Source organism: Anser cygnoides, chromosome 1 (assembly GCF_040182565.1).
Source record: "Anser cygnoides isolate HZ-2024a breed goose chromosome 1, Taihu_goose_T2T_genome, whole genome shotgun sequence".
Classification (NCBI taxonomy): domain Eukaryota; kingdom Metazoa; phylum Chordata; class Aves; order Anseriformes; family Anatidae; genus Anser; species Anser cygnoides.
The window spans coordinates 99267466-99282230 of NC_089873.1; the positions used below are offsets into that span (position 1 = coordinate 99267466).

General features: G+C 47.3%; 1 protein-coding gene across 1 annotated transcript in view; it reads left to right on the forward strand.

The window, feature by feature from the left end:
- The window catches only part of VANGL1 (VANGL planar cell polarity protein 1), a 41768-nt gene that overhangs the window by 11291 nt on the left and 15712 nt on the right, over positions 1-14765 (forward strand). The window contains exon 4 of the mRNA XM_048057963.2: positions 1196-1803. Within this exon, the coding sequence (XP_047913920.1) occupies positions 1196-1803 (608 nt within the window). The remainder of the gene's footprint in view (positions 1-1195; positions 1804-14765) is intronic.

Below are 14765 nucleotides of genomic sequence, written 5' to 3' on the forward strand. Positions count from 1 at the left end.
CCCGCAGTTGTGCACACCTACAGCACTCTTCTGTCTATAGGTATCATGTCTCATGCTTAAAACGATGCCTATTTCTTTAAAACAAAGTGCTTAGATCAGCATACGTAGCTGCCAAAGTCTGGGAGAAGGTGTAAATCCTATTAATGACACAGGCTGCAGAAAGACAGACTCAGGAGGGTGAAAGGAAAAGCAAAACGTGGATTTCTGAATGAGCCTTGCAGCTACAAAGGTGTCAGGTGCCAGGCAACAAAACACAGGCATTGCTGCTCTTTGGGTTTTGTATGAGGTAACAGGAGTCTTCTCCTGCCCGAGTCACTTCAGCAGCAACTGTGAATCAAATCCGTACATGTTAGCATAACTCCTTGGTCATGCCAGCAACAGGAAGGAGCAATTGGAGGCATGATGGTGTGGGTGGCAGTCCTAGCTCGCCAAAGTCCTCTGAAATAAGCTGGGGAAGAAATGAGGCTTTCGGAAGACAAGATGTAATCTGAAGCTTGACTATATTGGTAGTCTAGGATCCTCAAATTTAAAGCACTATACCTGCAAATATCCTTGTTGACCACCTATAATTTTTTTGGTTTAACTAAGCTTTTATTAGAATATGCCAGCTACTGAGAGCAGTGCTACTGTAGAGGAGGAAAAAAACAAAAAGAAAAAGGTAGAGGAACTTGCTGGAAATGCAGTTGCTCCTCTTACTGATGGAAAAACAATGCGTGAACATGCTTTTGATTGTGTAATGACTACAGCTGACCTGAAATGAAACTTTCCCTTCCAGGTGATTCTGTGATGCACTTGAACCACAAAATTTGTGGGAAAAGTGCTAGTCCTTGTCTTGCACGTAGGACTTGGATGGTTACTGCAGTTTCCAAGAGTTATGTCATATTGCTTGTTAAGTGTGCCGGAAGAACTGCCTCTGGGGTACACCGAGTGGTATAGGAAGTTGAGCTACCTGCTCTATATTTACAGGTCTTTAACGTTTAGCATTTATAGTCAGTGTTTTAGACAAACTGCTGTTGTTTCCAAAACTTTGCTAATTTTCAGGATTGGTTATTCAATATATCGAAGGTGTCGATTTTTCTTAGCAGACTGAAGTTTCTTGTAGCAATCCTTTTCCAGGCCAAATAATAAAAGAAAAGGACCTGGAAGAAATAACCTGATTGTTTCACTGATGTTTTTGTTTCTCTTTCTCCTTTAGGATGACAACTGGGGTGAGACCACAACAGCAATCACAGGCACCTCTGAGCACAGCATTTCCCAGGAGGACATAGCCAGAATCAGTAAGGATCTGGAGGACAGCGTTGGGTTGGACTGCAAACGTTACCTGGGTTTAACAGTGGCAGCTGTTCTCGGACTCCTCGTCTTCCTTACCCCCATCGCCTTCATTCTGTTACCCCAGGTCCTGTGGCGGGATGATCTGGAGCCGTGTGGTACTGTCTGTGAGGGACTGTTCATCTCTGTGGCGTTTAAACTCCTCATTCTTCTGATTGGGACCTGGGCTCTGTTCTTCCGCCAGCCCAAGGCAGACCTACCGAGGGTGTTTGTGTTTCGGGCCCTCTTGTTGGTCCTCATCTTCCTGTTTGTGTTTTCCTACTGGCTTTTTTATGGCGTTCGCATCTTGGACTCAAAGGACACCAACTACCAAGGAATAGTGCAGTATGCGGTGTCCCTGGTGGATGCTCTGCTCTTCATTCACTACTTGGCCATCGTGCTGCTGGAGCTACGGCAGCTGCAGCCCATGTTCACTGTCAAGGTAGTTCGGTCAACAGATGGAGAGTCGCGATACTACAGCTTGGGGCACTTGAGGTAGGTACAAGCCGCTGAAGTACAGCGGTGCAGATAAATGTGGCTGTGCCACAGCACAAAGCGCCAATTGCTTTTGTTTGTGTGGTACCTCTGGTTTCTGAATCTTCCCCGAGAGGTTTCTGAACCTTCCACTGGAGGAAAGGGGAGAGGCTTCCTTGTGTGGCTGAGGCTGGTTTGTGCTTTTTGGTTGTGCGGGCTGAGGGTCGTTTTGAGAGCACCCTGCAGGACATTGCTCTTCAGAGCCTCCTGACTGGCAAACCAGTCCCTTGCGTTCACGTGGCAGGGGCTGAAGGGAAGTGGTCCTGTGTGAGAAGCATTCAGCAACTTAATGTGCTAAAATGCAGAAAACATCTGTGTCCTCATTGCCCTGTGCAGCCAAGAGCCTTGGAGGGAACCTGAATAAACATCCCTTGAGTCAAATTGAGCACTGTCACTCAAGCTCCTGTGTGAGCCATTGACAGCTGGTTGAAATGCTTGCATTCAGGTGTTTGAGCTCTGACACCTGATTTTGTGACAGGTGGGAGATGCCTTGAAGGGTGTAGACAGATAGCTGCACCGTGGGATGCTTTCAGTGACCAGGGACTCTTTTTTCCTTTTTTCTAAGATTGGGAGTTGACTGAATTTTTGTGTTGGCTCTGGGGAAACTCCTTCTGAAGCAGTTGCCTTAATGTGGCCAAACTCCCATGAGTTTGGGCTCATAAGAACAATATTTTTAATCAGTACTGGGGCACACGTAGGTGCAAGCTGTTTTTTTTCTTTTTGGTGGTGCTGTACTTCTTCTGGGTTGGTTCTATGTCATGATGGTACCTGCTCTTTTTGTCATTGGTGTTGATCAGTCTGCTGGGTCAGATGTTGGGATTGTTTGGGAGATGTGCAATATCTGTAGGTCTGATGCATGCCTGCCTCAGCCTTCCCACTGGGATTAATGCTTCCCTCAGCAGAGGTGCAAGAAAGGACAGGTGTCTCAGTCTCCTTGGTTCCGGTGTCCTGTGAGGATGCCTAAAAATCTCTCAGTTCCTGTGCCCTGTGAAGCCAGCAGCTGAGCTCTGAAGATGATTCCCCAGACTGTATGTGCACTCAAGCATCTGTTCCACTTATCCTGTCCAGACCCCTGCGGCATGCATATTTATTGCAGATGGAGAGATTAGTGTCTGCTTGTTTAAGTGGATGTAGGAACAGTCTCCTGCAGCCATTAGCTTAGCAATGGAATTGCTTTGAAGCAGATTTAGTGGTTGAAGCTCAAGTCTGGAAGTTGACTCCTGGATGCTGATCCTGGCTTAATGGGAGAACCCGTGATCTCGTGAATGAACCAGGTCTGGACTCTGCTGTATTTTCCTTCTCAGCAAAATGTGAAGCAGAGCCCCTTTTCTGTAATGGAAGCTCTCCAGTTGACTTACAAAAAGGTCACCTTTGAAGGTTTAAAAAAACACAGTGGAGATTACTTTTTTTCTTTTTAAACTTAGAAATTTGTCTGTGGTAACTGACAGACCCAGGGGAGCCTTTCAGACTAGAGAGGTGTAGAGAGCTACCAAAGATCCCCCTTGTGCTACAGTTGTGTGCTTTGGGGTGTGCCAGGGCAGTTCTCACATGGGTGAATTCAGCCCAGAAAATTCAGTATTTGTATTTATGTACCCGTATATACACACAAGTGCATGCTTGGTTTGAGAGGGTTTGATGGTTGCTTGGTGGTAGGCTGTGGGTTCGTGTTCAGAGGAATTAAGATACTACTTGTGCCAAAGTCTACATGTCTGTCTTTAACCATGCAAGTAATCTTGCCATCGGAGACAAATCTGCTTGAGAATCAAGACCTAAATACTTAATAGCACGTGTGTTAGAAACAATGTTCTCTCAGGCTTTCTCTTTGCAGCAAGGCTTTGGAATGCCTTGGGTGATTGTGAGGGCAGCAAGGACTTGTAAAACCTAGGGTGAAATCTGAGATGCATGAAAAATTAATAACTGTTCATTTGTTGGCAAGCTGATTGCAATTTTGTTTGGCATATTGAATCCAAACCACGCAGAATGTAGATGCTTCAGCATCTTGTGTTACAGGAGAGTCTTGTCAAGCATGTCTAATAATGGTGAAGTAGTGTTTCTTTTTCCTTAGTTTCTGGCAGCTGTATAACGTGTCTGTGTTGTCTTTACATCTTTGCTGAAGTAAAGGTAGACCCGTGCAGGTCTGACTGGAGGCCAAGTGTCTCCCAGTGAAGGAACATGTTCTTCTTCCGTCTCTCTGCCTTTTGCTGAAAGCAACAGAGTTATTTGTGTACAAGTGGCAGGGGCTGCTGGTCTTGATGCTGAATGTGATCCCAATCTGGTAATCACTATAAGAAATGAGTGTAGTTCATATCTCCATCTTCTAAAGGTTTGGGACTGCAAGGTGCAAAGTGTGAGAAATTTGGCATCTTGAATACCCTTGCCATGTAATCTTGCAAAGTGTCCGTGAAGGTGCTGGCATGATTGTACGTGAAATCTCACGGAGGGCTGCCTTCTGCCTCTGGCAGGGGTGCTGGGCTGGAACAGGAGGTCCGATGGAGGAACGTGGGGATGTGCAAAGACGGTGAGACTTCTTCAGGAAGACTGGAGAAGAAGAAGCCTTGTGAGCATGCTGGAGAGAGGGTCATAGCTATGACAGAGTATGTGTATAATGCTTGTTGCTACCCGTGGGCTCTTTCCGTTTACCACCATGCATGTTTGCCTCACCCCAGCCCTTTTTAAGGTGTCATAGATAGGTTGTGGGCTACCACCTGGAAGGAGGAAGCATGTTTCAACAGGTATAAAAATCTGGCTGCCTCCTGAAATCAAAACCTTGTTGCCTCAGCCTGACCTTTCATCGTCTTCGTGCTCCCAAAGGTCTGAAAGTTTTGGTCCCTGCTTCCCCATGGAGTCTGCCTGCCTTAACCATCCAAAAGAGGCTCCCAAGGGGCTGGTGTTGAGAAGGCTCTTGGGACATCTAACTTTGTGTGGTGTTCCTTCTTGAAGTAGCTCTGGATCTTTTCCATAGCAAAAGTGTCCATCTTTTTAATCGCAGGTGCAAGCTCTCAAATTCTGGGTCTTCTCTGATGAGACAGAGGGAGCTGCTATTTAAGTGTGAGGAAAAGAAACTCTATGGGGGAGAAGGGAAGAAATCAACATCTCAGCCACCCTTTTGGAAGACCATGTTTTTGCGAGGTAGGGTAGATGGGATTTTCCATCCTTCCTGGCTCCAAGTGGAGCCAAGAAGCTGAATATGCTGAGTTTGATATTCCACACCATCCTTGAGAGCCCTGGGCCCAGGAGAGTAAGCGTATTTGGGAGCAGTTCCCCAAATTCATATTATAATTAACCTATTAATAGCCTGGCTTGGTCCCACCCCCAGCACTTTGGTTCTAACTTTTCTTTTGGGAGGCTCGACTGCCAAAATGCGCGTTCCCTTTGGCAGTGACTCAGAATTTGGCAGGGGGAGGTAAAAATTAAAGTGGAGTCCCCATGAACGTGGTGCCAAGTCTCGGCTTACTGACTGCTCTGCTGCTCCTGGCAGGAGGAGCTGCCCTGCCAGGCAGGGGAATGCTTTACGGGGGTACCTATGGGCAAAGAGCGGGGAGGAGAGCAGAGGCAGGGAAGTAAAGCCTGGGAAAAATGCAAGAGAGGTTGGGTGGGGATGCTGGCGAGACCTTTGAAAGCAAGAACAAAGGGGAACAAAGGTGGGGAAGAGTGACAGGAGATAACTTTTCCGATGAAAGGCTCATCACTTTGTAAGCTGAGGCTTGGATTTGCAGCCTGACAGATAGGGACATTGATGGCAGCTGTAAGCCAAAGTTCTGTTCCTTCTGGATGGCTCAGAAATAATCTAGGAAGGATGTTGCTGGAGAAAGCCCTCCTCTTCTGTAGTGAGGGTGCTGGACTTACTCCCTTCCTCTCCAGTGAGTATTCTTGCCCCAGCCTAGAGCTTTGCTAGTCTAGACAGCTCAGGAAAATGAATGGCTTCAAACACACATGGTAATTACTGATCTTACGCATTGATTGTGTGTTGGGCTATAGCGCAAGCATGGCTTTCTGAGGTTAGAAATGTCTATGAGTGGGTCTTTCTCCTCCCTTTTCCTCATCTCTGCAGTAGGAACATGAGAAGCACAGCTGTGGCAGTTCATGTGTCTGTAGGAACTACTGAGAGCTCCAGTCTGCTTTTTTTTTGTCCTTCCTCGTGTAAGCTTGTCGTTAGGAACTGGTGGGTTGGGAAGCCAGCTGGGAGGCCACTGTACAGCTTTGGAGTCAGGATACAGCTTCTGCAGGCTGTTGTGAGATAGGTGTTCTTTGTCCATCTAATCAAGACAAGTTTGGTACTGAGAAATAGTAGCTCCATATGGAAAAAGTCTGTTAGTGTGTTGCCCTTCCCTGTGTTTTCCATCTGTATTTGGATAGGTGTTTTGCTGAACCGTGGTTTAAAATCCAGCAAGGCAGCGGCTGCTTCCTCAAAGCAGGTGTATGTCTCCGAAGAGCCTGTACCTTCCCTGCAGGAGTTAGCCATATCTTCTTGAGGAATCTTGTGGCTTGTACATGCTCACAAAACAAAGAAGATGCATGAAAGTGTTTTGGAAGGGGAGCCTGTCTCTTGGCTGACCTGGAGCAGCAGAGCATGTTTCTTAGGTGGTGCTTGAATCCTTACCTTTAACACAAAACAAAGCTGAAACAGAATGGTGTGGTGGAAGATGATGCCTCTTTTGATCCAACTGCTTTGGGTTGGCAGTCTTGTATATGTTGAACCTACTGCTTGTAAAACTGATCTCTAGGCTGCCAGTGTTTACTGATTTAATCTGATAAGCAGTCTCTTGCGCGTGCCCCTTGGTGCCACCAGGGTCATGCTCCCTAGTAAGAGAGTAATTAGAGGGCTAAGGACTGGGAAGAAGCTTCTCCATACTGCAGACTGCTTTTCTATGCCTTGCACATCTGATTTTGCAACAACTAGGTGTTGCTCAGATGTTGCACCCTTATTAAGGGTGAAATTTTTCCAATTAATAACACTTGGTCAAGATTTGAACTGTACGGAGAGCTCCTGCCTGGAGTTCTGTCAACAATTCTCTCTTGACTTTGCTGTCTTAAAATCTCCCTGCCCCCCCCCCCCCCCCCCCCCAAAGGAAAGCTTCCATAGCATATGACGCCTTTTGTTTCTGTTTTCCAGCATGGTGAAATGTATCGGCTTAACCATGGGTTTAGGAAGCCGCACGTCTTGCCTAAGGCAAGAACTGCTGAAACCATGCTGCGTTCTGGTGAAGGAACTTAATAATGTGCATCTAATTAAATTGGTTATTCCCACTGTGACTGATGCCATGCACTTGCGGGCTATTTCTGTTTCCAATTGGGTGGTCAAGTGTGACTGCAGAACACTCATCTGTGTACATCGGTGCAGTGCTGTATCTGCCCTGATAAATTCTGCTGGATGCTGTCTGGGCTTGCACACTCCTCCCTTCTGCCCCGCTTGCAGGTCTGCCTTCCCAGGGACCAGAGGAATTACTCTGACTGACCCTCTTTTCTCCGTGGCATTTCTTCAGCCATCGCCATCTTTCACAGTGATAAACGCTAGTGATGAAAGAGATTGAGCTGATGGGTTTTTACCTTGTTCTGTAGTAAAACATCTTATTAACTGTCCTGCTGCCTTGATTACAAGAGCTTCCTACAACATCATGTTCCACAAACAAGCTGCTTTGCAGAGCAGTTCTGTCGCCAGAGCCTGTGTGAAATTAGCCTCCTTCCTGAATGCATTTTCTCAGTCCTGAAATCCGTACAAAGCACCCTGATGAGCATTTGTTCGAGTTTCCCTCCCCATCCTTTCACCAAACTTGATGAGCACTGGCACTAAGTACTCTCTCCTCCCAAGAAGTTCTGTGATAGCTGGCTAAATGGGTGTTAATTGCATCTGCAAGTGCGAAGCTCCTGAAGAAACTGAGCTGTGTGCTCCAGAGCACCTTTTTTTTAGCGCTGAGAGGTGTCAGACTTGTAACCTCCAAGCTAATGTCTCTCCAGCAGCACTTCACGTAACTGGGTGTTTACAGCCACCTTTTTGCAACCCATCTTTTCTATGGCTGGGCTGCTTCTCCACGCTCACTTTGATGGGCTTGCAGAACTGTCTGCAGTTGTATGACGTGTAGTTGAGCATTAGCACCCTTCAGATGCCCCATCTGAAGGAGGGTAGCTCCAACTTGGGGCTGGGCTGGTAATGACTTAATGGGAAAAGACCTCCAACTTTATTTTCAGTCATTCTTAGTCACAGGCCATACCTCTGCCACCTGCCATCTGCTGCCTTGCCTCCAGGAGGATGGCGCCACAGAGAGCGGCTCGCCTGGTTGCTGTGAGGGTGCCAGTGGAATTGCAGAAGTGAGTTTTGCTGTGAAATTGCAGAACAGAGTTAATTTTCCAGCAGCCTCTGCAGAACCACATTCTGCTCCCTGCAGAGCAGGGAGAAGTCTCCTTTGATGCTTGAGATGAGTTATGGCAGTGGTGCCTTGCTCTGTTTTACGAGGGGGGCATGTTGTCAGCAAAGACCAGCTAGGACTTCTTACTTGGGTCAGAGCAACACCTCATTAAGAGGATGTTTATTTGTGACAGTAGTGAACAGCGGGCTCCGGGAGTGCCAGATGCTTCTCATTAGGAGGGGGGTGAAAGGCTAGGATGGACCATCAGTATCTGACTGCATGCACAACATATCTGACTGTGTGTACCACGCATCTGGGAATGTCTGGTGTGGTGAAGCCTGGTAGGGCTCTGTTTTTCCTTGAAAGGAGCATGGTTTTTTTTAGCTTCTTGTCTTTCTGTGTACAATCTCCAGAAGGCTTTAATGCGTGGCTTTACACACAGAACTGTTCTTCATTTTGATAAAGACGCCAGAGCTCGAGGGACTGAAGTGCCCACGGTCATCTTGCCTCCCCTCTCTCCTGCGTTGTTTGATCTGGGCTGCATTGCTCCCTTTTTTTGTGCATCTCTCCTCCGTGCCAGCGGGGAACCTCCTGTGGGCTGCTGCGGTCCTACAGAATTACATTTCACGAGCCCCAGGAATGCCAATAAAATAACGATATAAACACGAACTCTCACAAACTCATGGGCTGTGCTTTTCAAGGCTGTATTTACACCCCCACGTGTGCTCACAACCCCTGCTGTGTTTTTCTATCAGAGGAGCGTGGAGTCGGCCTGGTAGGCCGCGGCCCAGGTAGCGCTTGTGTTCCCCTGTGAAAGCACCAAGCCGCAGTGACTAGTAGTAGCACAGGGTGATTGTTATACCCCCGAGCGCTCTCACATTTTTGGAATGCTTAATACTTTAAAAGTTTACAGGCGTACTTGTACGTGAAGGGCCCGCGGTCAATTATTAATCCCCTTGGCTAGTACAGTATCGCTTGCTCTCTCACAGGGAGCTGCTCGGCAGCTTCTGAGGGAGATGGTGTGGAGGAAATGTCTTTGTTTTCATCTGCAGGGGTTTTTCTTCTTGTTGGTTTGTCTTTCGAAGTCAGCAGTGCCCAGAAGTACAGCAGGCACCCCAGCCTACCCTGTACTTAAAGGGTTTGCCGTGTAATTTCTTTTCCCTGCTGTCTGTGCCCTCCAACTCGCCTGCGTGTACCGCCCACGGAGACAGATGGTCTCCCTAAGCTGCTGAACAAATTTTGTGGCCGTGAAGATGCTTTTATCTTCAGATGCTGGAGAAAAGAAAAAAAAAAAATCCACCCCCTCAACCTTTAACATCCATTTCTTGTGGTGAATGATGAAATAAAAATATTCTGCAAAGGAGTGAGCTGTGTGCCCTTTGGGGGAAAGGAGGAGGCTTAGTTTTTGTTAAAAGTGGAAGAAATTGAGAATTTACAGTTCTCATACAGCACAGCCCAAATGATGTTTAAGAAAACTGGAAGCTACCTACCCTGAAGGAATAAGGAGGAGTTACTAGGGAGCTGGGTGGTAATAAAAGAAATTCTTTGACACAAAACTGAGGGCAGTATTTGCACTCATGAATTAATTTCTTCCTCCAGCATGCACCCACGTAAATGTACCTCTGTGCTTAAACTCCCCTTGTGCAGTTCAGCTCAAGTGGGGATTTCAGTTGAAGTTTTTGAGGGAGCTATTCTGGCAGACAGCAAAACAGGCTTCTGTCATAGAAGGAAGGACTTCTGAGGCATGAAGGCTGCTGACTCTGCTTTGTGTTCCCTAAGTCCCAATAAAGGGTAATCTGCATCCTTTTGGGACTGGATTGGAGAAGATTAGCTTGGAAGTGTGGATCATATCCACACAGCCTCAGCAGTGTTTGCAAGGTAGCTGGGCGCTGGCTTTAGACTGTGGTGCTTTGGCTTGGGAAAAGTCAGCAGCGGGTGGGATGCTGTGCAGGAGAGGGCTGGGCTGCAGTCTGGGTGAGCTGGTGCTCCTCCATGTGCAAGGGTCTGGTAGTGCCTGTGCAGACCCACATGGAAATAATGCTGAGCCTCATCAGGACAGGTATCTGGATGGGTGCACCATGCGTGGACAAAGGGAGTGGTGACGTCTCAGTGCGGGTATAGCAGCTTCCTTCAGCAAACTGTCCCAAACGAGTTGGTTTCAGGAACCAGGTTAACTAAACCTGTATATATTTGTGTTTGTGCTAGGCTTAAAACGTAGCTTGAATTATCTTGCTTGTGTAATTCCACCTGGCTGCCCACTTCAGCCAGTAGTTTCTTGGAACAGCTCTGAGATTGTGTGAGAGAAATCCTAGAAGAAGTTAAAGCTGCTGTGTTGACACAAATAACAAACTTCACTCTGGCCATATTAATCTTGTCCCCTGCTGGGGGTGGAGTAAGAGGTGATCCTCTTTCCTAAGAGAGTACCCTGCCAAGCTGCCACTGGAGCAAGAGCTGAGTACTGCTTTTTTATTGCAGCATCGTCTGAATGTAAGGTCCCATTACCACATTGGAGTTTTGCTGCCAGCAAGAAGCTTTGAATGTTCCCTTTCTGTTGCTTCCTTGGAAGTAAAGTTGCATTGCTTAGCTTTCATTTAAAAAACAAAACAAAAAGCTTAGTTACTTTGCAACTATTAATGTAACTTGCAGAATTCCTCAGTAATATCCGCAAGATGTCTGAAGACGCTCCCCTTTTATGTCGCATGCTCAGGCTTTAAATTATCTTCTGAAAATGTGGGCTGTTACAAACTTCTTGCTGTGCCTGACAGTTCCAGCATATTTACTTTTTTTTAGAAGCTCAGGCTAATCAGAGGCATGGTTTACATGCGTGATAGGGAGAAGAAACACATTGCTGCCACAGATACACCAGTCCCAGGCACTGGAAGCAGTAATCAGGGTGCTGGGTGCCAGGTGCTGCAAGGTGTCTGGGTGCTTCAGGAGTGGGGCACTCTGCACACAGTGCCTGTGTCAGTCTTTGATGCAGGGTGAGTTCTTGGTATTGCTCTCAACTTCTGTGTTCAAAAGGTAACACTCCACTTGAGTTGATTTTTTTTAAAACAAACAAGAACAGCTGGGGGTCAGGATCATGTCCCTCCTGTATCTTAAGACCTGTTCAAAACTCCTTAAATGCTAAGTATAACTTCAGGTGTGTAGACACTTTTAAGAGGTCAAACCTCTCTCAAATACTTTATGTATGTTTTGCAAAGATGAGCTATCAGCTCAAGAGCTGATGCTATTTGTTATCTAGCATACCCTGATGGGTGTGAAGGGGAAGGAGGAGAAAGGAAGAGGACCAAATGTAAAAAAAAAAAAAAAAAAAAAAAAAAAATTGTTCTAAAATTGCATGTGAGCTAAGTGTGGTTTAAAAATCTGAGGGTTGTTTTCAAATGTAGTTAGGTTTTTGTTTGTCTGTCTTTTGATAAATTCCTGCTAGTATTTTCTGAGATAAAAGCACAATCAAGAAGCTCATGCAAATGGAGTTAGGTACTGGTACCTCTGTGTTCTGTGCTTATGAACATCAAAGAACACACTTCACCCCTCAGTTAGATAAATGCTTGATCATAGTTTGAAATCACTGCTTAAACTGATGCTGCTGGAAGAAACTGTCCTGTCAACTGTGTGACTCCCTCACCCTGCCCCTCGTTGCACCAGGATCTGAATGGCTGAGCTGGTATTTATATTATTTATATAATTCTGTAGTTTGTGTCTGTGTGTGTATGTGTCTCCATTGATTTAGTCCAGCTCAATTTCTGTGGTCTTTTTAACTGTCCTTCTGGTGCTGCAGGTGCACCAAGGCTTGTGGTGGCAGAGGAAAGGTGTGTGACATGGGGCAGAGGCGAAGAGGCAGGATTGTATCTTCTAGTGGCGGTGACAGTTTTATAGAAACCGTTAGATCAACGTCAGTGTCCTGACATCAGTCACAAGCCTACGTAGAGTTGGGTATGGACAGGCAGAGCCTGCTGGGGCTGCAACACCGCAGGTTCCTGGGGAAACCAATTTGCCTATGGTCTTTCAGCACCTGTATCTATATAATACCCTAACCCATCTCCGCGATGCTGTGCAGGTTTGTAGGGACAGCTCAGCAGCAGCTTTCTCCAGTCATCTTTTCATTTAAGTTGTCCTCTCTGTGCTCCTTTCTCCCTGCCCTCCTTCCCAACCTGCCAAATTGCTCAATAGATAAAAGAAGCCTTTCACGGCTTTGGTTTTGCTTCAGTTGTGAGCAGCCGGCAGTTGTTTTCCGTTTTCCCCTAAATAAGCAAGTTAGTATTCTCACTAGCTCCCTTGAGGACACCCCACCGCTCTGCAAAACCACGCGTGGAGGCAGCCTGCCTGCTACGCTGGCAGCGTGCTTGGAAAAAAAAGCAGTTCTCAGCTAGGGGGTTGATCCAGCTGCTGCTGCTCTCGGGATCTGATTCAGCTGCTGCCAGCTTCTGGGGGCATCGGGCTGGGCCTGAGATGTGAAGGCAGCACCTTCATCTGTTTGAATGTGCTGTATCTCATCAAAGGGGAAGGGATGCGTGTGGTTTGAGAGCTGTTTGGGCACTTCACGTGGCTGTCAGTGTCTAAGGAACCATTTGAAACCCAGCCTGAGCTCTGAGACCTCTGCGAGGAGGTTTCTGCTCTTCCTCCTCCTTGCTATGCCTTATCACTAGTAATTTGTTGTTTTTTTTCTAATTACACTAACTTCCCCCTTCAGCTGTCACTGGAAGCTAGGGCGATGCAGCTGTAGGGAAAGCATTGATCTAAATTTGAAGTTTACCTCTAAAGGTGACTGGGGAAAAATGGTTGTCCTGTGTGCTGGTTCTCTAAAGACCAGTTAACTTGCAAAGTATCAGGCTAGAAAGTCTCTGAGAAGGAGAATTTGCAATGGGAGCATGCCTGTGGGTTTACTGGGTTTTTATAGCTGCTTGCTAAAACTTAGCACTCTGTACTTCTGTAGCAGCATCTCCTTAGTGCCGGCCTGGGAATACTTTTATAGGGCTCTTTAGGGAGGTATTAAATAAGTAGCTTGTTTGGGTTATATCATTTAAAGGAGTGGACTCTCTTTTCTGATTTTTTTTGTCATTCCCTGCTGTAAAATCCTCTGCTTTAAAAACTCCCGTTTCCATGCTCACGGCTTCTCTTCCGAATAAAAAGATTAGAGCATCAAGGCAGTGTTTGTAGTAGACTTGCAGGTCCTTTTCTTTCAACCTTTGGAGGGTTTTGGCTACGCTGCTGCTAAAGGAAAAATAAAAAGAAATTACAAACAACCTGCTTTCCCCCCCTCTCATTAAGAAAATCTGTACATTAAGGTCCCTGCTTCACCAGCAACAAACTGCTGTGTTTCTGAGCTCGTGTCAACAACTCTGTTTTGCCTCAGGAAACGTGTGGCGTATTTGCGTTGAATGTGGGACATTCAGGGCCGAAAAGGGGAGACCTCCTGCCCTGGGGTTTCGTGCCCTGCCCTGCAGAGGCTTGATCTTGCAGGTTCTCCTCCCGGCCCGACCGCACGCCGGGTATCTAAAACAAACCCGCCGCGTCCTGGTAGCCCGGTGCCTGCTTTAGGGAGGGCAGGAACTGCGCCTGCCTGCCTGAGCCGAGTGGAGGCTTCAGTTGTGGTTGCCTGACAAGAAAATGTGGTTTTCCTTTTCCTAGGGGCTGTGGTCTTGTTCTCCTGACTGTACCGAGCCGAGATGCCATTTGTAGTTACGGTGATCAAAAGGCATTTTTCTGCCCAGCTTGTTCAACCACGGCTGCTTTAGGAGTTCCTTGTCTCTGCTGAGATCTCGCTCTGGCTCAGTCCCCGATTCCTGGAGAGGACAAAACGGAGCTCAAGCGCTGCTGCAGAGCCCCTTCTGCATGGCCTTGGTCCTCCGGGGAGCCTTGTTTCAAGGTTGGGCAAGGCAGCAAAAAATGCCAACCTCCACCCCACCCCCCACCCCCCCCCCCCGAGGATCTTGTGGGACAGAGGTGGGACTATCAGGTGGTTTTGGGATGGTGCAGAAGTTTTCTGAGCTTTCTGAGCCTGAGACCTGAGCATCTCCTGCAGTAGAGGAGCTCGGTGCAGCTGTAGGCTGGAGCCAGCCTGCAAGGCAAAGCTGGCGCTGCCTGGAGGATTGCCTTGTGCAATTCTTGCTCAGCTTCTCTTCGAGGTGCCAAAGCTTCCCAACTGGCTGCGGCAAGTATTCAGCATGCCCAGAGACTTCTGGCTTGTTTTGATGCTGTGTCTGTTTTGCAGCACTTAAAAAATGTTGTTTGGAGGAGATGAGTGTGTGTTGGGAACCAGTTGGTGAAATAACCCTGGGCTTGCTCTGCCCTCAGCCCTCTCTGACTCTCCCTGTGGGTTTTGGATGCTTGGCTCACCCTAAACCTTGGAGCTGTGGGATTTGCCTCCATAGCAAGGTAAGGAAGCAGGTGCCCTGGTAGCAAACATCGTAGCTCTTTCTGGGTGTGTGTTTGGGTCTGAATCTGTTGCAAGAGCACGAGGCGCTCCTCTGCCTTCCGTGTGGTAGCAGTGTCACGGCAGGCTGCGTTTCTAGCTCAGCAAGCGAAGCACGAAGCTGCTAAAACCATGTGAAAGACAGCTGCTGCAGCCTGCTGGGT